This window comes from Nannobrachium achirus (assembly GCF_963921795.1).
Source record: "Nannobrachium achirus genome assembly, chromosome: 9".
Lineage (NCBI taxonomy): Eukaryota > Metazoa > Chordata > Actinopteri > Myctophiformes > Myctophidae > Nannobrachium > Nannobrachium achirus.
Window position 1 is genome coordinate 30,917,777 of NC_137818.1, and position 25,421 is coordinate 30,943,197.

General features: G+C 40.6%; 1 protein-coding gene across 1 annotated transcript; it reads left to right on the forward strand.

Annotated features, from left to right (window-relative positions):
- Positions 1 to 23,870, forward strand: stat6 (signal transducer and activator of transcription 6, interleukin-4 induced). The gene is made up of 20 exons (XM_080732517.1): positions 1 to 265; positions 4,688 to 4,828; positions 5,238 to 5,382; positions 7,007 to 7,090; positions 7,418 to 7,598; positions 8,078 to 8,178; positions 8,486 to 8,634; positions 8,862 to 8,978; positions 10,141 to 10,317; positions 10,495 to 10,582; positions 10,675 to 10,797; positions 11,278 to 11,370; positions 13,984 to 14,187; positions 14,438 to 14,532; positions 14,734 to 14,867; positions 15,213 to 15,362; positions 15,982 to 16,042; positions 16,195 to 16,272; positions 18,987 to 19,046; positions 19,231 to 23,870. Exons 2-20 carry the CDS (start codon positions 4,698 to 4,700, stop codon positions 19,286 to 19,288), a joined length of 2,229 nt encoding a protein of 742 aa, XP_080588643.1. The 5' UTR covers positions 1 to 265; positions 4,688 to 4,697; the 3' UTR covers positions 19,289 to 23,870.
- Positions 23,871 to 25,421: the final 1,551 nt, after the last annotated feature.

A 25,421-nucleotide genomic window follows, 5' to 3' on the forward strand; every position in this document is an offset into this window, starting at 1 on the left:
TGAAACAGCACGTCTATCTGGGTAAAACTTTTAATCGATGTTACAACTACTCAGGCTATTTATGACGTTAAAACGACAGTGGGTCAAATTCTAGCTGGTATCTGGACAACGCTGACTTCATTATTGACGCAGGAGTCAATAGAATATTGTGACTTTCTGGAGTAGCCTGCATATGAAACTGAAGCTGTGGAGGAATAGGCTACGCGAAAACATGTTTTAAATGTTTTGAAAAAGAAACTAATAGCCTACGCTTACTTTCCAGGCGGTAAGTGACACTTGTATTTTAAAGCGATTATTTTATGATATGCATGCGATTGGCTATAAGTTTACTTTCACTTGTTGGGTGGTTCATAGAGATCTAATTAAAGTGTTTTTGTACCCGAGTGTGTTTAGTAGGCTATTATTTCCGGTAGCCTATTATTAAAGTGAATAAATCCGGTGTATTAAAACATACACTTTATAGGATCATTTGACAATAGAATAGGGTGCACATTCCCTTTTGTTTACATTTGGGTCTGCTGTGAAGTGCACTGAAGTCGGTAAGTCACCACCAACTGTCATAGTGTGTTCATGTAATCGCCAGTAGGCTACTATCAATAAGCTATGTTTGCTCTTGTGCCTGTTGAGGCTAGCCCACGTTTCACTTTCACAGATGGGGTGTCAGACATTGATTGATTGATAGATTGATTGATTGATTGAGGTATTTATTAGAAGTTTTGCATTGGAAAAGGTACAGTTTCATGACAGTAGACCTACAGTTCACTGATACTTGTCAACTAAAAGAAAATTCAGGTAAGGCAAGCGTATTTCTTATTATTATTAGGCCTACTGCAAATATTAGGCCAACTTTGTTATTATTTAGAATGGATAGAGGTCGCACACTATAGACCTATCCATTCTGTCAAAAAACATCTAATTTCACTTTTGGGTCTTGAGCTAAAACGTTTGGGAACCACTGAACTAACGCCTCTTAGCTCAGCAGCACCCATCGGTCGATGTGCGTTGCCTAAGTCCACTTTCAACTTTGTTATTGTGCCTAATAATATCGTGTGGTGCACTACATTTTTATAAAAAATAAATTAAAAAAATAATACAAATGTTAGCCTACTTAGGCCTACAGGAATAGCTTGTTGACCACAGAGATACCATGCAGATGTTGGGATAAATCAGAGGTTTTCAAACGTTTTCATGCCAGTCAACCAGATTGACTTTCTTTGGCATGATTTTTTATTTTATTTTTTATAACTGTTGCCTGTTGCCAACTTCTCTAAACAAGTCTAAACCACCCTTTATGCGGGAAGCCTCTTCAGCACATCCTCCTTATCCTATAAGTCCCTACACAGCATGGTCTCAAACTGATTGCATAGGCCTACATTAATGTACAGTAGTGTGGTAGTGAGGGCCACGGATTGATCCCTAGAGGTTGGTGTTTCCAGGGAAGTGCTTGTTCTGCTTTGTGAGCCAGAACAATAGTATAGCAGCTGGAACATCACAGAAATGCCTTTTTTATTTAGGTCATGGTGCTGCTATGCCTAAAATGAGTTCAGGACTAACCTTCCGATTCCTCTGGCATGCTGCTATACCATGACTAATGTTTCAATGCCAAAAATGTGTTTGGTAGATCACATCTCTGTTGTAACATTGCTTCTTGGCAATAACTTGGGGAGACACGAAGCCCCACTGGTACCATGGCTAACTGGGGACACCTGTTATAGGAAGTTCAAAACAAGAGATAATAGTAAGTAACAGCAGAATAAACTGTTTGGCATTGGCAGAGAAGATTCTCAATTGACCCATTTGTCATTGGTGTAACACATACGTGTTCCTTACAAATGGGGCACCATTTAAAAGGAAAATAAACAGCCTTTCCAATGGTATAAATTATAAAATGTATTGTCAAGAAGCATGGTTACAACAAAGATAGGATCTACCAACATTTAACCACATTTTCAAACTTTTTGTTTTATGTTTGAAAGATACTGTGTGTTAAAATTCATTGAAGTAAAGGAGTCTTTTGGACTGAAATATTGTTGGCTAATTTAGCATTCTCAAATTGGCAGGCAGTATTGCAGTAAAATATTGCAGAATTACAGACAGACACTCGTCAGCTATCAGGGCTTTCATATTTCAGAAAACATGAGCATATAGACTCATCAGCTAGAAATTAGTGGTGTGCCGATACCATTTTTTAGAAATTCGATATTTTGGGTTCAATATCGCCGATATCGATACCGATACCACCAGTATGGTTATATATATATATGGCCAAAAAAGACTTTCAAAATTCAAATATTCGTTTAAAAACACCACATAGGATTGATATGCATTCCAACCTATTGATTTTCGGCTGTATATTATTTTTAATATAAAACATTGTATGAAGTAAAACTTAATTCAAACACAACAGAAGTCTATTTCTTTATGTGCCATCTGCGGGTGCTGAGAAATGCACCCTCTTGCATGATCAAATGAATGATTCATACTTATTTTATTCCATAGCCTAATTTTAATAAAGAGAGACAATCAGAGACGCATTGTGGACTTGTAGATTGGCTCGCCTTTGCACACAGCCCTGTCAAAGCCAAAAGAGGAGAGTTCTTTTTAAAGAAAAGAAAAGAAAACATATATATTTACATAGGTATCGATACTTTCCTAAAAGTATGGATACAATATTATTTTCAGGTTACCGATCGATATATGGATATAAATCGATATGCACATCACTACTAGAAAGTGGCTCCACTGTGGCAGTATTATTGCGACCGAAGGTCGCATATACTCTGAAAAACCGTGTCGCTTGAGTGACCTTCCTTCCTTCCTTCCTTCCTTCCTTCCTTCCTTCCGTAACCTTCCTTCTGTACGGGAGTGATGTCAGTGTGATGTCAGCGAGTTGTGACATCACTTCCTGTACGGGGCGGCTACACGATATGTGGATAACACTATATATGGAGATAGTCCAGTCCATCATGTCATATGGGACTACCGTCATAGACAGTAGCCAAAAGAGAAGGATACACAAGACTAAGAGGAGGATAAAGATACCAAAAAGAGAGAGAAGAAAGGGTGGATGAGGTACAATGTGTCTCAGAAAAGAAAATGTAACAAGGAGGTGGCAACGGGGCGGCTAGATAAAGTTATTAGGCCTGGATCCGACTTTAAGTCGACGCACAGGATTCCAGAAGTGTAGCGCTTATTCGCTCTTGTATCAAACTGGTACTCGAAACGTTCTTAGAATTTAATATATATTTTCTAAAGTAAATATGGGGGCGGCTGTGAAAAAAAGAGAAGAATAAAATAGAAAAAAAGGAGGAGGAGGATAAAGATACCAAAAGGAGAGAGAAGAAAGGGTGGATGAGGTACAATGTGCGGTATCCTCCTTGTCAAGCTCGACGTTGGGCATTTGGACCTATACATGGAGAAATGGAGCGAACCTGTTTGGCCTAAACATGGAGATGTGGTACAGAATGACTCATATATGGGCATAAAAAGTATGTCATGTGACATCACTTCCTGTACAGACAGTCAGACAGACAGCCATTGACTCCGGCCTAACAATGGCTACTGTCTATGACGGTAGTCCCATATGACATGATGGACTGGACTATCTCCATATATAGTGTTCTCCACATCTCCATGTTTAGGCCCTATCGCTCACACCCTAGGTGGGGTTGGCGATAGGGCCTTTCTGTGTGGAGTTTGCATGTTCTCCCCGTGTCTCCTAGGGTTGATACCCTCACAAAAACATGAACAAACTCCCCCCAGAATGACAACAACTAGAATCGTCAGAGAAACGCTGTGGTTGGCCAGATAGTCAAGAATTGGCGCGACCTCGCCCTTTAGGGCGAGGTCGCATGTCACCCTGAGGTCGCATTCCACCCTCAGGTGTCTTACTAGTACTTATACAGTCTGATGTGGTGACTGGTGACGTCAAACTGCTTCTCTGTCCCCTGCAACTTTTGTACTGGTACTGTATATGGGTTTTTCAACTTAGTCATGTGGTCCAATTGTTTTGTCTACCCGATTGTTCTTTGTATTCTTGTACGGACGATATGCTTAAAAAAAATGAAAAACATGAATAAACAGATGTTTAAAAAAAAAAAAGAACTACTTCTCTGTCCCGCTCTCTTTCTGTCTTTGTCCAGTGTGCGTGCCGTGCACACTGCACACATGCACTTTGATTTGATAACTACAGTTATGGTTCCCTATGGAGACACAAAGAGTCTCCTTTGTGTTTCCATAGGGAACCACTGCTGATTATCAAATTACTACTTTTACATGATACTTTTGTATTGCAAAGCAGGGAATTAATTTGCTTCTGCAATGATATACTGTACTGTTAATATAGACAAAAAGGTATGTATAAAGTATGACACTTTGTGGCAAAAATGGATGGGTGAAAAGAGGTATAGCGCTGTTTGTTGTCAACAACTTGTGGTTCTTCCCACATGTGCAAACCCAATAAATCTCACAGGATGTGTTGTCATTGTTGCTCGGCAACAGATTTGGCACTGTTTTACTGTTTCAAGTGCTTTTCCCACTTGTAATTCCAGATGCTTGCCTCATGTGAATGCAGTCCAACAATAATAACTTTCTTCCTGTTCATTCTCAAGTTGTTGTATAAACATATACTGTAGTTAAACAATTACATTTTTTTAAATAAACATCATCATGCCTTCTGGTCCTGCAGTTCTCTCACCATGGCTCAGTGGACGCGGATGAACCAGCTGTTTCAGTATCTGCCCACGCAGACTGTCACTGACCTCTATCCAAACTCATTTCCCATAGAGGTCAGATTCTATTTGGCCAGTTGGATTGAAGAACAGAGATGGTACGCGCACGCACACTTGCGCACGCACGCACATGCACACGCACACGCACACACACACACACACACACACACACACACACACACACACACACACACACACACACACACACACACACAGGCACATTCCCGTTCATGTGTAGGCTACTGTATATGCATTTTGTATCTATGATAGTTTTTATTATTATTTTTGTATTTATTGGTCATTATTAATGTATACCTTTTTTCATTTTGTCTGTGCTGACATATGTGGGTATGCACATGTGTGTGTGTGTGTGTGTGTGTGTGTGTGTGTGTGTGTGTGTGTGTGTGTGTGTGCGGGCGTGTGCATGCATTTGTGCGCTTTTACATGTGCATGTTTGTGTCCATGTGTGCGCATGTATGCATGCCTGTTTGTGTGCTGTATGTCCAGGGAGGACTTTGAGCTGGATAAGGTGGATCTGGAGGCACAGGCACAGCATCTGCTGGAGCAGATCATCAGCATCCTTCTCACACTGGCCCAGCAGAAAGACGATGTGGTGGAGAAGATGAGGCTGATGCACATCAGTAGAAATATGGTCAGGAGTTCAGATATTTTACAGTATACAGGCTATAGTTGTTGTCGGGTGGTTCGTTTTGCATGTATCATTTTAAAAACGCGGTGCGAGGCGTTGTGTGCTTGTAGATCAGCTATTTTCACTAGTTTTGTGCGACTGTCTTGTATGGTGAAGTGGGGCCTTACTTTACGAAAAAAACATACACATTTGAAACTTGGAGTCATACAAGGTTTCTGCCCGACAGTGACAATATGCTAGGCCTTGCATGTCGGGGAATGATGCAAGTTGTTAATACATGTTATGATGACTTCCTCTCTCCCGTTGTGTTCTCACCCACCTTTCTTTGAACTTTAGGCGGATTATTATCGGATTAAGATGCCTTCTCCTCATTCCCAACATTACTGCCATTCTTCTATCACGGTCTTCCACTTTCTGTTCCATTGCATTCGCTGACACTTATGTTGACTATGTGGCATGTTATCAGACAGATACAGATATTTGTGGTTTTTGTCAGGTGTAAATGTGTGTAACCGCAGGGCGTTGCTGACAAATTATATTTAGTGAGGAACACTCACATCAAAGTAGATTTAACCATTTATTGCAACAAATGGAATACAGTTAAACTTGGCATTAAAGGCTCGGTTTTCGGAAGATGTTCCCTGAATTTTGTCCAAGCTGCGAAGCAGTGAACGTTAAAACCCCCCATAGTAATGTAATAGTAGTACAATAGCAATACATATTAGCTTGAATCAGCAGACATAAAATCACAAGTATTTCAGCCTATGCCAGACTCTGATCAAAAGGTGGAAGCTGGGGTGGAGGAGGCAGCTAAGCAGCAGCGGATCCAAAGCATCGGATCCAAGGCAAGCAGAGCTATAGTGAATGCAAGCGCCATATTTAAAGTAGCCTCCCTTACTGGGCGTGAGCTCTGATTGGAGTATGACAGTGTGCTGTAATGACTAGCAGATCGGTAAATGAGGAATAGGAAAGGATCTGACTGACAACTGATTACAGCCGAAGCAGGTGAGACTCATGTGTCCTGCATAAACTAACGCTATGCTTCATTTGGTGCTCAGCAAACCTACCGTGTATGGATAAATGTTTGGGGCTATGTGCACAGACTGGTTGAGCTACTTGAGTGCCTTTTGACATCCTTATTTACAGTGTTCATATATACCCCCCAAAAAAGAAAAACCTCACAGCTGCATACCACTGTCAAAAGGATAAACCCGAGAACACTAAGAGCTTATGTCATATGAGACCCCTCTCACGGGCTCTCACAGCCCTGTGACATGGTGCCATGTATCATCAGTATCATGTCAGTACCATGGTCAGTACCATGATAATATCATGTCAGTATCATGCAGTATCATGGATAGTATCATGGTCAGTATCGTGTTAGTATCATGGTCAATCATGTCAGTATCATGGTCAGTATCATGTCAGTGTTATGGTCAGTATACTTCAATATCACGTCAGTAGCATGTCAGCATCATGGACAGTATCATGTTAATAAAAAAAAGGCTAGGATGACCCCCCCCCCCCCCCCCCCCCCACCGCCAGTTGCGAAACAGTGCATTGAACATTATACAGCTGTCATCCATAATCCATAGTGATATTTTGTGCTGATGTGTTTGATTTACAGAACATATTCCGAACGCAGCCTTTAAACTTTGGGGTGATGGTCAGGGACATCCTGAGGAAGGAAAAGGCCCTGCTCAACAATGCTGTAAGAACCATTATGATCATTCTAGGATCACAGGAACACTAGGAATACATGTGTGCCTTCTTACTGATGCTTAATCTTGGTTATTGAATTATTGCATCTTCTGCAATATGGATAACCATTACTCTTATTATCAGTCGCCGGTTAACAATCTCAGCGAAGTCTAAAATGTGAAATGCAAGTGATGGTTCATTTTAAAATTACCATTACGTACCATTGCAGACTATATTTCATGACAACAAAACATACGTACTTTTGAACTACAGTATGACATTGAGTATTCATTGACAAAACATATGTACATATGTAATTGCTGTCCCATGTCTTCAGACTGTCAACATGCCCCACTACCCGCAGTCCCCCAGGCCTGTGCAGTCCTCTACCCCAAATATGCAGGATGTGGACCTCCTAGTTCTGAAGGTGCAAGAACTCCAGAACTGTCGAAAGAATATCCATGACGGACAAGAACAACTCAATTTGAATGTAACAAACTTTGAGTTTGATTTCCAAGGTAAGTCATTGTTGTTTCCCAGGTATCAGTTTTCAGATGATAGTAGGCTTCTATGACAGCTAAAACAAGATTCTGTTTGCAATGGACATTGGACTTCCCTTTGACAATAATATAACAGCCCTATTTTACACCTGGGTGCTGGGAGAGAAAGTGGGAGCTAGCTTGTTTTGACAATGGCATAATTCTCCTTTTTATGGCATGGGTCTGCAGCAAGAGGCTTGCCGTGTAGTGTGGGGGTACCTCCACTAACTCTTTTTCACATAATGTTTTATAGTTTTTGAAATATTTTAACTTGATAACTTGATAAGTCATTGGAGTCATACGTCATAGATATGTCATAGACAACTGACATTAATAATTTCCCACGATAGGGGCCACATATTGCACAACATGCCTTTTCATAATTTTTTGGGGGGTAAATTCAAGTAATAACAATATAACAATCTGAGCCTTTAATATGAGGCTTGCTGTCTCCTTAGGGCCTAGCACACCGAACGGATTGGACCAACAGAACACAGAACGCCAAAATCTTCAAAGAAATATTAATCAGCAGGAGAACCAATTGCAATCTTTGGCTGAGGTGAGCAAGCTGACAACTGTTTAGTTTTAAGAATACAACTTTGTATAAAAAAATGCCAGTTGTTATTACCACACAAAAAAACATATTTCTTATCGTTGCAGTCGAGTGGAAACCTTTTGCTACTATACAAATATATATTTAAATCTCTTTTGTGAATATTGAAAATAGCAGATTTACAAGCACAAAACACTCTTGTATGATAAAGTAGGACATTAGTTTACCAAAAGAAAACAAAAAGTTGAATTATGGAGATACAAGGTTTCTGCCAGACAGCGACGATATAACATATATTATGTGCTGTGCATAGAAACGCTTTCAGCTGCTGCAGGAGGCTGTGGACAATCTAGAGCAGTGTCAGTCAACTCTCATTACCAGACTGAAGACATGGCGGTGGGAGCAGCATAAGGCCACCATTGGCCACCCCTTTGATGACAACCTCAGCCCCTTGCAGACCTGGTGAGGCACACCTCATACATACAGCAAAACATATCAAAATATACAAACTAATGACCAGAAATATATATAGATTAAGTTGTAGTCCCTACACAAAGATACCTTTTGTGTTAATGTTGCTGAACTGGCTTAGCAGTGCCGTCACTTTCTATCTTTGTATTACTCAGTATCTCTTTCTCCCAGTCTCTAACGTCTCTGTGTTCTGATTCACTTCTCTCTTCCTCTTTGAGGTGTGAAACACTACTTGTGGTGAATGGGAAACTGAGACAAGAATTGATGCTGGTGGGGCAACCAATGCCAGAGCTTGAGGAAAGGCTAGAGCACCTTCTACAGTCTCTGATTCAAAGGTAATGCATAGAAGTATACATCTTAGATTTTCATTCACACTGGCTTTGAATTGAATTGATACCTTATTGCAGACTCTTGGTCCATACAACACAAAGACAGATATAAAATCACCAGTAAAAATAAATAAATCACAAGATTTGTATCGGCAGTGGTGGAAAGTAAGGCGAGTTTATTTGTATAACTCATTTGAACAACACGGCAATTCAATGTTTTTTTATACACAAAACACTAAGCAAAGGGAACACATTAAAAGGGCATTTGAATTAATGTAAAAGAAAGAAAAGAAAAGAGAAAGAAGTTAAACATAAATAGATAGTAGTATATCTATTTATTTATAATATAAGTATCATCTCAATGAAAGGCAGAAGCAAACAGAAACTGATTTTAGTTGTGATTATGCAGCACCACCTATCTGGGACAAACTCCCATAAAACTGGGGGTTTGTTCCAGTTATGTGGTCCCAGATGACCTGAGAGGTCTTGATGGTTCATGATATCCCACAAAGTCAGAGGTGTATTTTGGCCCTGAACCATTCAATCCTTTATGACCAACAGTAATATTTTTATATATATTATATTTGACATAAAGATTATTATAATTTTTAAGATATTCTTGGGGCTTTTCTTAGTTTATTTGGAAAGTAGAGTGGAGAGTGACAGGAAACAAGATGAAAGAGACATGTAGTGAATTGAATCCGCAATCTGCTGATAGGCTGCATTAGATAGAGCATGTGGTACAGTATGTGCCTAAACCACTAGGGTACGTAAAGATTTAAGCACTGGAGTGATATGCTCCACTTTGTAAGTAAGCAGCATTCTGAAATCAACTGTAGTCGTCTGATAGATTTTTTAAGGAGACACTGTTACAATAGTCAAGTGTACTGAAGATGAATGCAAGGACAGGTTTTTCTAAATCCTGTTTGGACAAGTCCTTTAATTTGTGATATATTTTTAAGGTGATAGTGGGTTAACTTTGTGACTGTGTTAATGTGGCTATTCAAGTTCAAGTCTGGGTCCATGACTACACCAAGGATCTTGGCTTTGGTCCCTGTCCTTTAAGTATGATATGATTAAAATCCGTTTAGTATTGTGCCAGAAAGTCCCACCCAATGTTTCAGTCTCGGTGCATGATGCATGTCCCCATACTTTACGTCTGCTTCAGCTGTTTGATAGCGGACAAGCAGCCACCTCAGGTCATCAAGACACAGTCGAAGTTCTCCACTACTGTGCGCTTCCTCCTGGGGGAGAAGGTGGCTTCAGGGAAGCCTGTGGTACTGAAGGCACAGATTATCACTGAGACACAGGCCAGGAATCTGGGCCAACTCGGCACAGTACCCACGTAAGTAATGAACACAATGAAAGGGAGAAACAAATCATACTAATGAAACTAGAAAAGCGTGCTCCTCAGAGTTGTAGTCATTCTTTTGCTACAGGCCCAGAACAACAGCTGTCATTCTTTATGAATATGCCTCCAGTGTTTTGAGCAATACATTTAAATTTATGTATAACGTTGCAGTGAGAACGTTGGGGAACTGATCAACAACACAGCAATCTTGGAACACAACCAAACTACCAAGAGTACATGTGCCACCTTCAGGAACATGGTACTGTATGTAGTGCACTCCAGTAGTACACTGTATATACGTAAATGATATACTGTATCATAATTTAGTTAATTTAATTTAATGTCTTCCAGTCCATAAAGAAAATCAAGCGAGCAGACAGAAAAGGCTCGGAGTCGGTGACCGAGGAGAAATTTGCACTTCTCTTCTCGGCAGAGATCACCATTACTGGTTGGGGAACTCCATATAAGATACAGGTTTATTCTTTATCTTTATTTTTCTTTCGTTGTTTTGAATGCCTTTGTTTTAATTGCCTTTGTGGTTTTGATATGTATGCTAGTAAGTAGCCATGGGAACCAATGGTTCCCAAGCCGTGTGACGGCCTATAGATCCATAAGCCCCTGTTTCCGTAGCCTGAGTCTTTGGTATGACTCAACCAGGGATTGAATGCCAACATCCCTGTCTCAGGGTGGACATTACAACCACAAGGCCACTGAGTGATTCATTTCATTACATCAATAGTAGCTTTGATAGCTGTGTTTTTGTTTATGAATTAATTGCATTGGTAAAGGCAATGCAAGGCAACACAAATGTATTTGTATAGCCTATTTCAATAACGAGGCAATCATTTAAAAACAATAGTAAAGATTATAGCATTGTAAACATTATAGCAAGTAGAAATGTATCTTGATGGAAGGGTCTTGATTGTCAACAATGTTTAATTTGTGTTATTAAAGACCATCTCACTGCCGTTGGTTATCATCGTCCATGGTAGTCAAGACCACAACGCCCTGGCCACCATCATATGGGACTGCGCCTTTTCTGAACCAGTGAGTCTCAAATGAGCTTGTGTTTACTCCTCTTCTATTTTCATGTACAGTTGCTGCTATTCTGTTCTCTCTTTCCTTCTTTTTGTCGTTATCTCTGTCAGGCAGAGATCTTTCATTCACTTCTGTGTGTGTGTGTGCGTGCGTGTGTGTGTGTGTGTGTGTGTGTGTGTGTGTGTGTGTGTGTGTGTGTGTGTGTGTGTCTGTCTGTCTGTCTGTCTGTCTGTCTGTCTGTCTGTCTGTCTGTCTGTCTGTCTGTCTGTCTGTCTGTCTGTCTGTCTGTCTGTCTGTCTGTCTGTCTGTCTGTCTGTCTGTCTGTCTGTCTGTCGGGCCGATCTGTGTCATTTCTTGCAGGCCAAGGACCTTAATTCACAGATATATTTTCAAAATTTGTCACTGACGCGTGATTATGGATCCCACTGGGAAAGATGGATGGAAACGGCATAGAGCGCTCGTTTTCAGTTATTGTCCACGACATTACAAGCGGCGCGAAGGCCAGCGGACCTTGGTCCTGCTCTTCGCCCCCGAGCGCCGCAGGCGCGAGTGGCCGCTAAGAGCGGGCCAGGGCCGCGCGGCCGGCGGAGCGCCGCGCGAGTTACGAAGCCGTGGTGAATGCAATCGTTCTATTTATGCCCAGGCCGTAAGGCCTGGGCAAGCGCACGATAAACGCCATGATAATTGGGTTTTGGTGCACCTCGCGCGGTCCAAGTGACTACAACGGAGCGCTTCCTACGTCCGGTTCAGCCAATCACAAGCTTCAAAAATGAGTCCGGGGCGTGGTTATCCATCTTTCCCAGTTGGATCCATAATCACGCGTCACTGACAACTATCTTTATATAATCACTGCACATTTGTCCCTCCAAGCTACTGGATATCGTCTTGTCAGGCTATGCACCCCCTTAAATCATTACAGCAACAACAAGTTTCAGCATTTATGGTCATTCACTGTTTTGCAATTTTGCTAAATTTGAAATGGATATACAGCACCGTCTGCAACAAATAGTGCTTCTTGCATCACATGCATGCCTCTCCCACACAGCATGCCTACTGATGCAACACACATACTTGTACACAGAGATACTGTATGACAGGGGTCGGCAATTAGATTTGAACTCGGGCCAATTTTTTTCTAAGGCATTCGATGCCAGAGCCAGATGCCAGAGCCAGAGCATATACAAAGGCTAATTTAAGAAATTCATAGTTAAACAATGTTACTGGAACTCCAAGACAGACTGCCTTACAAGACATAGGCTTCTATGATAAAAAGAAAATAATATATATAGAAAAACGAGCCGTTGTACACCCTTTAGATTTGCAAATATTGATGGACTGATGCAGAGGAGCCTTTAATAATTTTAATGATTAGCCTACTTTTATGTTCATAATTATTATTCCCTTCTTCTCTGCTGACTGCTGCCAGTCGTAGGCTACAACATCACATACAAGCATGATTCATAATAAATCACTTAATCTCGCAAGTTGCGCAACACCGCAGCACGTCGACAAATTGGTCGTTAGCGATCGCAGCTGCTCGACTGCTTGTGCAGAAACTGAAAGACAGACAGACTGCTTGAGAACGCTAAACATCAGCCTTATCTGCTTCAAGTTGGCAAGAGAAATGACTCATGAACACTATCCAAAAGCATAAAGAAGAGGAAACAGTGGAAAGGGGCATTTATAGAGGAATATGGACAGAAAATGCGTTTATCCTACCTGGGCTCATCAATGCAAGAAGCAATAAGCACAATGGCTTTGCCGTGACATTTTTGGCTGCTGGAAAGGAAATCATTTTAGACAGCGTGAAGCATGGAATGGCACCTTCAAAGTTAGTTTCCACGCACTTTGACCACAGGTAAAAGCTCACAGCAGCAGCAAGCAGCTGCAGCACCGCCACTCACACGGCTGCTGCTATTCACTCTCAGCATGATTACGTTGAATAAGCATCTGATCCGAATGCGTTCTCTATTTGGACATTATAGCTACGATAGCGTATATGTGGGACTGTAAAGTCCAGCATTGTTTAAAAAAAATATTAATAATAATAATAAAAAAAAAAAAACATAATTCTCAAAATAATCTGAGGAGCCAGAAATAATTTCCAAGGGGACAGTTTTGGCCAGCGGGCCGCCTATTGCCGACCCCTGCTGTATGGGGGGCTGTTTTTGATTCTTAAAGTGATGACATACAGCACAATAAATGCACCAAACCACAACAACTTTTGAGTCATAACCACTCCAGCGCATTTCCTGTTTTCTTATGTCACAATTCGCTTCATTCAGAGGTTTACTCACTGGCTATTAAGATATACTTATTTAGTAATGTAAAATAAATCAGTCAATGCGCGTGAAATGCACATGGAACAGTAAACATAATAAACGTGAAACTACATACACAAAATACAGGTATAGATATTAATAAACAACATTTGTCAATGTCAATACTTTTCGTTTTTAGTAATAGTTTTCGGGGTTTAGGTGGCTAAAGCAACATTTCCATCCGGCTGGATAATTATAAAGACAATTATAACTATATCAATCACCATCGATTTATAGATGTTTCATAGTTATAGTGCTCAGTGTGAATGGACTTCTTGAACACACTTCACCATGTCATCAGGACAGGATGCCGTTCGTGGTGCCGGAGCGTGTTCCCTGGAAGGCCATGTGCGTCACCCTCAACAGTAAGTTCATGTCGGAGGTGGGAACACCCAGACGCCTAGACGAGTACAATCAGCACTTTCTGGCCCAGAAGATCTTTGACAAGCCTGACATCTCCGGAGACTACAGCAACATGCTAGTGTCCTGGACCCAGTTTAATAAGGTACACGCACGCACGCACGCACGCACGCACGCACGCACGCACGCACGCACACACACACACACACACACACACACACACACACACACACACACACACATTCTTGTGGGTTGTGGGCTGAAGCAGGGCTTTACTTTACAAAAAAAACTGTGTACACTCACAGTCACATGCAGACATCTACTGTATCTGTGTCTCATTTGCACGCATTCCACAAAGCTGATTCTATCTCCTGTCAACCGCCAATTCTCCGCAGGAGGTTCTTCCCGGGCGGCCATTCACATTCTGGCAGTGGTTCGAGGGAGTAATGGAGTTGACCAAGAGACAACTAAAGGCCTATTGGAGTGATGGGTGAGTGGCTCCACCAGTTACAAGTTGTGACCTTGCGCTGAATAATACAGGTAATATTTGAAACATTTGTTTCCCAAAAACATTTGAAAACAATTTGCTGAAGTACAGAACTCAACTAAATGTATTTGTTACTGTCCACCACTGGTTGTTCTTAATGAATAATAATATATATAATAATGAATATAATGTTCCCTCTATTAGGTTGATATTTGGCTTCATTGGGAAACAGCACCTCCACCTGATTCTCAAAGACAGACCCAATGGCACTTTCTTACTGCGTTTTAGTGACTCTGAGATTGGGGGCATCACAATTGCTTACGTGGCTGCCTCTGAGAGTAAGTGTTTGTGGGCCCTTTGTGGAATTTATAGCAGACTGTTCAGCAGGTTTTAAAATACTTTGTCATAATGGACATAGGTTTCTTGTCTAGACTGTTGCTGACAAAGTGTAGAGCATATTACAGTTTTAAAACTCAAATGACTAAATAATCTTCCAACTCGCACTCACTCACTCACTGGTGCACACGCTTAAACAGACACATGCACGTACGCATGCACACATGCACGCACGCACGCACGCACGCACACATGCATGCACGCACGCTCTCACTCACACATGTGCACGCACACTCACTCACACGGTCTTGTCCACACATATGACATGCACTCTTTCTTCTACTTAGATGGAGGACAGAAGATCCAGAACATTCAGCCCTTCACCAAGAGAGACCTTGAGATTCGTTGCCTTGGTGATCGTATCCGAGACATTGAGAGCATCACACTTCTGTACCCGGAATATCCTAAAAATGACGTGTTCCGTCAGTACTACACAGGTGACTATCCTCTATTCATACACATCATACTATACTGGAGGCTTGTTGTTGGTATCAGCCATGTTCAATGGAGTATATATATATATATATATATATGTCACGGTTAGATAGAGAAACAGTCAGATCGAGAAACGGAGCGCTCGTCGTGCGGCGCGGGCGGAACAAGCGGTCGCTTTGAGCCACAACAACGTAGCGTCGGCAGGAATGATAGCACCTCACCCCACGGAGGTTAGGGTTAGGGTTAGGGTTAGGGTTAGGGTTAGGCATAGTTTTACTGAGGTTAAGGTTAGGGTTAGGGTTAGAGTAAGGCATAGTAAGCTAATGGCTAAACACTGCCGAGCTAGGCTAGTAAATAAACGAAAGAGAGTCGCAAACGAGTGACGTCAGCGCCTACACTAGTGAATGGCTGTTGTCGCCATTTGGTGGTGATTGGTGTGTGGCACTGGTGAACGACAAAACAAGCGCTCTTACCACGATCTGACTGAGTTACCCAAACTGACTGTAACATATATATATATATATATATATATATATATATATATATATATATATATATACACACACACAGTGTATATATATATGTAATGTAATTAATTTCTCTTCTGCTTTCTTTATGTAGATGACACCCCACCATCGAGCCGTGGCTATATTGGGTTTACAATCCGGACTAACGTGGTCCCGTAAGAAACTACTGTCAAATTATGCTCATATTTTACCCCTGCATGTAACACTCATTTTACTATTATAAAAGTCAATGTGTGTGTGTGTGTGTGTGTGTGTGTGTGTGTGTGTGTGTGTGTGTGTGTGTGTGTGTGTGTGTGTCCACGCACAGGGAGGCAGGCGCAGGTGCAGCCTCACCCACTGCTTCCAATGTGATGTCTCAGGAGCCCCAACACCATCACTACCCCATGTGAGTTACAGTTTTGATCAAACCCACCTCTCCCTTATGTCCCTTATAGACTTATTAAATGGTACAAAGTCCTGGCACTCATGCTTTCACATTTCCAAATGAACTCTTCAAATGCAGCCTTAAAAAAGCCCATTAACTTATTAAAAATGATTCATAAAACTTTCAATAACTAGAGATCTGATCTGAGATTTGATTGAGTTACAGTACATAATACTGAAGAGAATACCAGTAAGACGCCCTAAGGACGAGATCACGCTGAAACAACAGAGACCGACACAATATGTCCATATATGGGCATTCCCAGATATGGGCTTAATATTGATGACATCATTGATCTCCATATATGGGCATAAAAGGGACAAGGACGGATTTTTTTCAAGTGTGACTTGCATCGCGGTTGGACAAAATGTCGCCATATTTTCCCAAATATGGAGATGACATAGGCCACATGAGACTGACACAATATATGGGGCTGAGGCGTGACACACGCACATGATCTGCAGGTTTTCATACTAAATGCGACCTATGGTCGCAACAAATTATATAAATCACATAATATTGAATATAACAGAAGAATAGAAACGAGATGCATGAGCCAGAAATTAGATTTTTTTTATCAAATGTTTTTCATTTAAGTTTCACAAATACAAACAATAACTGGACAACAACCATGACATTAAATGGCACAGAAAATTAACAAACACATAACATAAAAAGCACACAGAAAATAAAATAAATAAATAAATGAAAGAGCATTTGACAGTGATGGAAAGTTAAACCCCCAGCAATGACAGGCTAGAGAGCCATCGAAGCCAAGGCTAAATTATCATTGAAGCGTGCTTCCAAATTGCACCGCACAGATGATTCAATGCTATTTCTATTTTTACTTCTCCATAATATTCTTCTTTTTTTTTTAACTCAACAGTAGTTGCAACAGCAGAAAGATGAGACACCTTAGCATGTTAATTCATCAGAACTGTTTGCTGGCAGTGCTCAGCAAACAGAAGGGTGGTTTAAAAGGCTATCTAAAATAACTACATAAGAACTGTATAAGAAGTATAAATATAATAATTGCATATGTTCTCATAGAAAATACTGAGGACGGAGTGCAGGGCAGATTGAGTGCAGTGCAATTTGGAAGCACGCGTCATTGAAGGCTGTAGACAGAAATTTTAATAATTTGAATTAACGATATGGAGAAACCAGACAACCACTAGCTATATGCAGTAATTACCTATAGGTTTTCCAGGCTTCAGAGATTTTTGATCTGAGAGAATGGCAGCAGAATCTGGACTAACGTATGGTATGAGACATAATGAGACATAATATGCAGAAGACCATCGGCCCAGTTGCTGGAGAGATGCGGTAAATTCCTTTCATTTCAGTGGAAATTGCAGCACCTAAAGGAGTGACCCGGATACCGTTGAATGGAAAGATTACACCTGAGACACCACTTGCTTTCACAGCGTTTGGAAAGCATAAGTGACATAGTGGAAATCCCCAGAAAAAGATAAAGTATGAGAGAAAACATCTTCCTCATTGAACTTTCACAAGCTTCCTTCATTTGTTTCCCTATAGGCCGTTTGTCAATCTAAGAGCCCGTTTTCACAGTCAAACTTCTGGAAGTTTAAAAAAAAATTATGGCAATTTTGAAATTCACGCCATGTTAAAACGGCCACTTATTTTGTGTGCCGGAAGTTTTGGCGTCCGAAATGTTACGGCAAACTACCTAGTAATTTTTGCTGAAAGTACCGTGAGAATACACATTTCCCTACAGTGAAAACGCATACCGTGATTTTTGAAGTTTTTTTGACAAGCAGGTGCGTAATGAGCCAATAATAACAGTTAAAGCATTGTATTTGGGATTGAAAACGAAATCTGAATGTGAATGGGATACACAGTAGAAATAAAATACAGCTTCACCTTGCATTAGGGGATTAATTTTTTAGGCTAGAGTAGAGTCGCATTGTGACCATGGCTGGCTGCCTGCGAATGCAATGATTTCTCAACGGCAGCTCCTTTCAGGACTAGGGGAGTTCCGAAAGAAACAAGCTGTTCATCATCATCATTAGTTTCTCGTCGTTGTGTGATGATTAAAAGTATTTTGAGCAGCGAACAAGTCCACAGCTAATCTAAAGCCCACAGGTGCAACACGTTGCATTAGATCCTTTCTGAACCTTATGTGTTGTTGTTGCATGAAGAATATTTTGTTAAATCCATTTGTAGCGTTCAGGGTGAGAGAGAGAAGAGACAGGCGCCGATGCCACCGCAGACCGCACCGCACCGAACTGGGGAGAGTGTTTTTTGCAGGTCTTTCAGTCCGAGTGTTACCATGTCTGCTAATTATAAGCGACTCTGGGCTTGATTTCCGTAAAGTTGCTTGTATATTGATAGTTGCTGGTTGCGTTTTATTTGTTGTGAGCTTGTAGATCGGCAAATTCAAGTAGCTGATGCGGTGATGCGTATAGTTTTAAAGTGCTCGTGTGGCCTAGATAATATCACTTTTTGGGGCTTATTTTTTTACACCTGGTTGCTTATTTCTCTCACAAAATCTGGCAACACTGGTTTTCATGCCGCTACAATGGTTTATTGAAAACGAGGTATTTTACGGCGATACCAGCATTATTACCTGTGATACTGCATGCGTGGTCTTCACCCGCTTCTGTGAGAACCAAGGTTTTTGTTCATGTGTTGAACTGTCTGTCTTCCCTCAGGGCCGATTTCTCGCAGAACATGGTGGGAGCGGCAGAGTCACTTCCTGTGGTCTTCAATGAGTAGGTTGCATTTTTGTGCATGTGCAATGTATGATTCACATTACATACCATGATCTTACTGTCTTACTTCCACAATACACAGACTGTGTGTGTGTGTGTGTGTGTGTGTGTGTGTGTGTGTGTGTGTGTGTGTGTGTGTGTGTGTGTGTGTGTGTGTGTGTGTGTGTGTGTGTGATTCTAATAGTCCTCATCCAGACATGGATATCGATGAAATTCTGGAGACCTTGGGATCCAGAGGTTAATGAACAAACATACTACAGTATCTACAGTATAGAAAGTGGACTATTACAGGAACCGGACCAAGCTGTCAGAAAACATCGCCCTTTGCTTGTGCAGACACTCCACTCATGTCAGTGCCATGCATGAACTTTTTAGCAAACCTCGAACTCTTTAGTAAAACTTGAGTTTGCTCTAAAACTCGAGGCAGGATCATTCAGCCAAAGAACAAATGCATTAAAACCAACCAATTGTTTGGTACTCCATAGCTGTGCATTTCCCCACACATCTTTTATGTTTGTCTTTTTTGGGGACATTTGATGGTAACTTTCAATCATTTCCTTCTTTCTTTATGTCAGTTTACACTGAACATTGATTCTATGGAAAGTTATATTTTTTGATGTTACAAGATACCATGAAGTGGGAATATGTTGAATAGTATTTTATTATTATGCTTGTTCATGCAAGTGAAAAGCCCTGCTTAGTAACACAGTCTATGCTATTTAATACACTGTACTTTGAATTCGAATTATCACTATGATGTAAATTATGTATTTCATCAGGCATGGACAATATTATGTCAGTGGCTTAATGCTAAAGCTATGCTATAGTGAGGTGCCTGAATTTGTTTATGGCAGAATTATAAGAAAAGGAGCACAAACCTCTTTTGATGTACTTGGAACCCTTCTGTATTACTTTGGATGATAGCAGTGATGATAATGATGGCAGTGGGTAATGTTAGTATAAATATGTATGTTAATGTATGCAAAAGATGCACTTAGTTTGTTCTGTATTTGCAAATTCTTTCACATAGGAATCACAAAATTATTGCAAATACTAACAGGGATAGTTAGTGATAGTTTCTTGGATATTCACAAATTCCAGATATAAACTTAAATGTATAAGCAAGTAGAACTTTCTTAAAAAACGATGTACTGTATATTTTACAGTGAATGTAAAACCGGTAGGTTTTAAATCTCCTTTCAATTAATCATGAACACAGATCACTCAACAAAACAATCAATGAATATGGAACAGCTGCATATAATTTGATGGTAGGGATCACTAGTTTTCTTTGGGAAAGTGTTGATATTTCGACATTTGTTCGACGTGGGTGAATGTTAACCTGCCGACGCTGGTGAATGCTAACCTGGTGAATGTTAACCACTATGCCTAAACCTAACCCAAACCCTAACCTCAGTAAAACTATGCCTAAACACTAACCCTTAGTCAAACTAATGAAACTTAGAAATAGCGAGAATTGCCCGTTTTCTTTCACTCTCAACTTAATAAGGAATAGTTGTCTCTGCCAGGCCGAAGGCATGGAGAGACTATGTTTTGCACCCTGTCCGTCCGTCCGTGTGTCCATGCGTGCCTGCGTCCGTCCGTCTGTTACCAGCTAATCTCCGGCGCCGTTGGCCCGGTCGCAGCCAAACTGTGCACACACACTAGCCTGATTTCAGACTCTGCGCTGAGCTTGAGTCTGACATTGTCCCATTGACAAGAGATTTCAAAGGGGAGGGGATTTGAAATTTGAAATTCCCAATCACAAGAGATCTGGTGGGAGGGGTTGTGTTTGACTTGTGTGTACACAAAAACATTCCCCCCTCCCCCTCCCCTCTATGACAGGCATCAAACAGGTCGTTGTTTATGATGCTAACGAGGTGTGCACAACCCCCCTTTGAAGTTCAAAGGGAGCAATTAAGAGATTTGGCTGAGCTCCCCCCTCCACTGTTTCTGTTGATTTTCAAAAGTTAGACCCACCCCCTCCTCCGTCTTGCATTGATTTCATTGGCTGGTACGCCAAGATACCATATCAAGTTAAGCGTCATATGACAACACCAGACCAAGAGAACCAGTCCGCTCAGAGAGTGGGCGGGTCTATGGGCTGGAGCCAGGCAACACACACACTCCCTGGATGCCAATTCAGAACCTCTGCCCCACATCTTTCACATGGGTCCGTTCTAGCCCCACCATAGGCCGATTTTTGTCAAAAATCCCGCAAATCACAAGTATCTCAATCTTTCATATTCCATCCTGATTGGTTAACATTGGCTTCCAAAGTTTGCAGGATTGCTCAGTTTTTAACAAAATGCCTCAAATCATGAACACAGCTTGCGCTTTCCGTGAAACTTTGCACGCACATTCTCTCTAGGTCAAGGAACAAATGCCACACTTTTCACATTGGCCTGGTATAGCTCCACCAGGAGGACACAATAACCTTCCTGAACTGGCAGAGACCTGTGCTCGGAAGAGCACTGGTTCTAGTTTTATATGCATTTGCTTTTACATAATTTGAAAAGAAGGCAGGTGCAAATTGACAAGCACGGTGGATGGAACAGTTCAATTATCACTTGCTTCAATGTTCTGAAGCAGTCAGTGCTAGATTGCATGGGCCAGAGGGACAGGAAGCTTAATGAAGAATGGTTTTACATACAGTATGTACATGACTTTTTACATGAACAAGGCAGGCGTGCGCTCATCTAGAGTGCATACCATGAAAGCTCATTCTTTGCGCAGCTCACCAAGGCATATGCAGCAAAGGCCCTTCTCCCCATGTCTCTCTCCTGTCATTTCCTGTCTCTCTCCCCTGACGCTATTAAATAAAGGCTTGGGAATGCCGTACAAAGGTCTCCGCCTGGCCAGATCGTAGAAGTTAATCTTAGCCAAACAAGGATGAAATAAGAAAAGTTGGACAGGGCCATCTTGATGACATGACTATGGATATAATCGATTTGCTTGATGTTTGGACACAATCTCTAGGATTAATGGCAAGAGACATGTTTAGCAAAAATTGGCCTCCTGGTGGCGCTATAACTGGACAATGTGAAAAGGATGGCATTTCTTCCTCTGCCTTGTGGGGATGTGCGTGCAAAGTGTTCATGATTTGAAGCATTTTGTTCAAAATGGGCAACTCCTGTAAACTTTGGAAGCTAATTAGTATGGAATATGAAAAATTGGACACGTCCATCTTGATCACGTGACTATGGAGATAATGCAAAATATTTGAACAAAATATGTAGGAGCAATATCCAAAATTGTGTTTTGCAAAAATCTGCCTCCCAGTGCCGCTATAATGGGCTATTGTGAAAGATTTGGGGCAGGGGTTCTGCTCTGGCCTCCAGGGAGTGTCTGTGCGTGCATAGGTTCACACCACTAGGTCCAGTGGTGCCGGACAAACACACACACACACACACACACACACAGGGTGAAAATTGTTTCGGCCAAGCCTTCGGCCTGGCGGACGCAAACAGGTAGGCGCGCCAACAGCGAGACCTTGAGAGTGAGGCGTGCTCGAGTGAGCCGCTAGAAGAGGGAGTGCCCGTGCCAAGCAGTGGTTCCCAAACAGTGGGTCGTTTTTTCATTAATTAAAAAAAGAAATGCAATCATTTCTCTAAGTAATTAATAAATAAAAGGAAAATCTAAGAAATTCCCTAAATTAGAAAACAAATGTTTAAGAAGTAGTGAGAATAGCCGATCTACAAGCTCACAATGCGGCGTGACACGTTTTGAGCTTGTACATCAGCTGTTTTCACTAGTTTGGGCAAACATTTCTCTTTTGGGTCTTGAGCTAAAAGGTTTGGGAACCACTGGTATAGAGTAACATGTGTTTTAATGCTAATCTTTTAAGCCTTCAGTGTTTTTTTCACACTAAAGGCCAAACTAACTTTTGTTTAGACTGAAGGAACTTTAATGCACCTGTTAGATACTGTAATCATTGTTTTGTTGAATGATCCATGTGATGATTAAATGCCATGTGGAATGATGATCCTCCCCCATAATAATGTTACAATAATAATAATAATCCTCTCAATCATTACTTATTATGATGACCAACTATAAGTGTGTTGTTTTGTATGACTGGGGACCTGTCTGTCTGCCCATATTATTTTACTTTGTTTGGGACATTTCTGGGTGTCAACCTTTTATTTGGGTAGGTGGGCACTATTATTGTCATTGAGTCGGGGAAGATGAAACAACTTTAAATATTGTGTTTAGAAGTAATCACAAATCTTATTTGTTTGTGTTTATGAACCTGTCCTTAAGTGTATTTTTATATTTCAGTCCATGTGTTGAGGTGTCCTAACTGTGAAATAGTAATGTGAAATGATAAAAAACTTCATGTGAAAAAAAAGGGTATTTACAAAGCATTCTGCACTTAGAATTAGATATCGATACTGAAATCAACAGTGTAATTTTAGATAGTTATGACAATTGAAATCACTGAGACATACCAAAGTAAATGTTCTGTAAAACAACTTTTCTGGAAGTAACTGTAATAAAGTACTTTGAGTACACTCTAAAATTAGTAATATTACCTAGGCTTAGTAGAATTACAGAGTAGCCATACTGTTATTCTGTTATGGCACAATCAGGAGGATATTCCATTTACATTTTATATCCCTTATCCCTTGTAAGGCAATCTTTGGGAGAGCTTTGTATGAAAATATGGTCACCTTTAAGTCGAGTCCAATACTGAATTGGAGAGGGATTGGTTTTAGTTGTAAAGTATTATGATATTGAAGAGAAGAGTTTACAGTCAGGTTGTCACATTGGCCCTTTCGTAGAGACTTAAGGCCCATTCCCACTGGGCCAGATAACAGATAAAAAAAAAACTCTTTCTCCAGATAGAAAAAATCTCTTTCTCCATTCAAGTGGACGGTAAGATATAGATAAAAAGAATATCTGTCACAGATATTTATATATATTTTTTTTTGTATCTGTATCTTACCATCCACTTGAATGGAGAAAGAGATGTTTTCATCTGGAGAAAGAGATTTTTTTTATCTGTTATCTGACCCAGAGGGAATGGGCCTTTATCCTCAAAAAAGCAACTTGTGTATTTTTATTTGGTTTCCAACACAAATTGTCTTACTAATCTTTATGTTAAGCTACTTGTTCTGCTTGAGTAGTATATGACTGTACAATTCTCATCACTATAGTCATAATAGCAGGGTCAACTTAAAATACAGACAACAGCAGAATGACTAGGAAAGGAGATATACGTTTGTGAATTATGATAAGCCTTTGTTCACAGCAGACTCATTTCCTTCCTATTGTGTGTAATAATATGTGCATGTATTTCTTTTTTATAAATGTAATTTGCTTATGTTGTGTAACCTATACTTTGGATGAACTAATACTGGTGTGTATGTTATTTACTCCTTTCTCAATTTTATAGTCTTTAATATGCTGACAAAAGAAAATGTCTTTTTGTTTTTCAATATCTTACAAAATATCTTTCCTGTAAATGTATGTACAAAGTAATTTGTTATGTCCCTGAAGTAAAGATGCTCACAGATATACCATATAAATAGCGTACAGCGGAACATACAGTATACAGTTTTTTGTCTGACTATGGTCTGAGCGTCCGAACCATTACTGTTTAATATGTTTTTTAGTGGACAGAGTCGTGGTCCTTCCTTCATGGTTCTACAGCAAAATACGTACTGTATTTTTAACCCTGGAAATACATTTTCACAAATACATTTTATATTTTGACCAATCAAAATATATTTCCCACCATTTCAGAAGATCAGGGAGGAACAATCCCCTAAATGCAATGGTCAGTGCTCCTGTGGATGCACCAAAGCACTATCCTAATATTACAATGGTAGACATTTTATCCAATAGATTTTATGCCTGGATTTAGTCAAACCCCCAAAGGTTATCCATGAGTCATTTACAACTTGAACCCTCATTACCCTATTCTGGGATGAACAATCTGTGAAAATAGGATATCTACAAGCTCACAACACGTCGCAAGACAACAAACACTCTGTGAGCTTGTAGATCTTCTATTTTCGGAGAAGAGATTTGGTGTAGATGGAAATACAAGGAGACAGTGCAGAGCCATCAGCCATGGGACCCCGGTCAAATATGTATAGGGTTTACGTATTGTGTAAAGGAATATGTCTTTGTTTTCTCTTCATTGAAAGTCTGTCATGTCAGGAACCATTCAAATCACATTGCTTTACACCCTTAATGAAGGCAGACAAAGAATCAAACATCTGGATTTGGGGATTTTTTAAACATATAAAAATAGTGAATCCATGGTAATGTGATTCGGAAGCATGTCCTATTGTATAAAGGCTGTTGAACCATAAAAGTCATATGGCATGTCTTCCAGAATCAATTGGCCAAAGAGGAGACATTGTA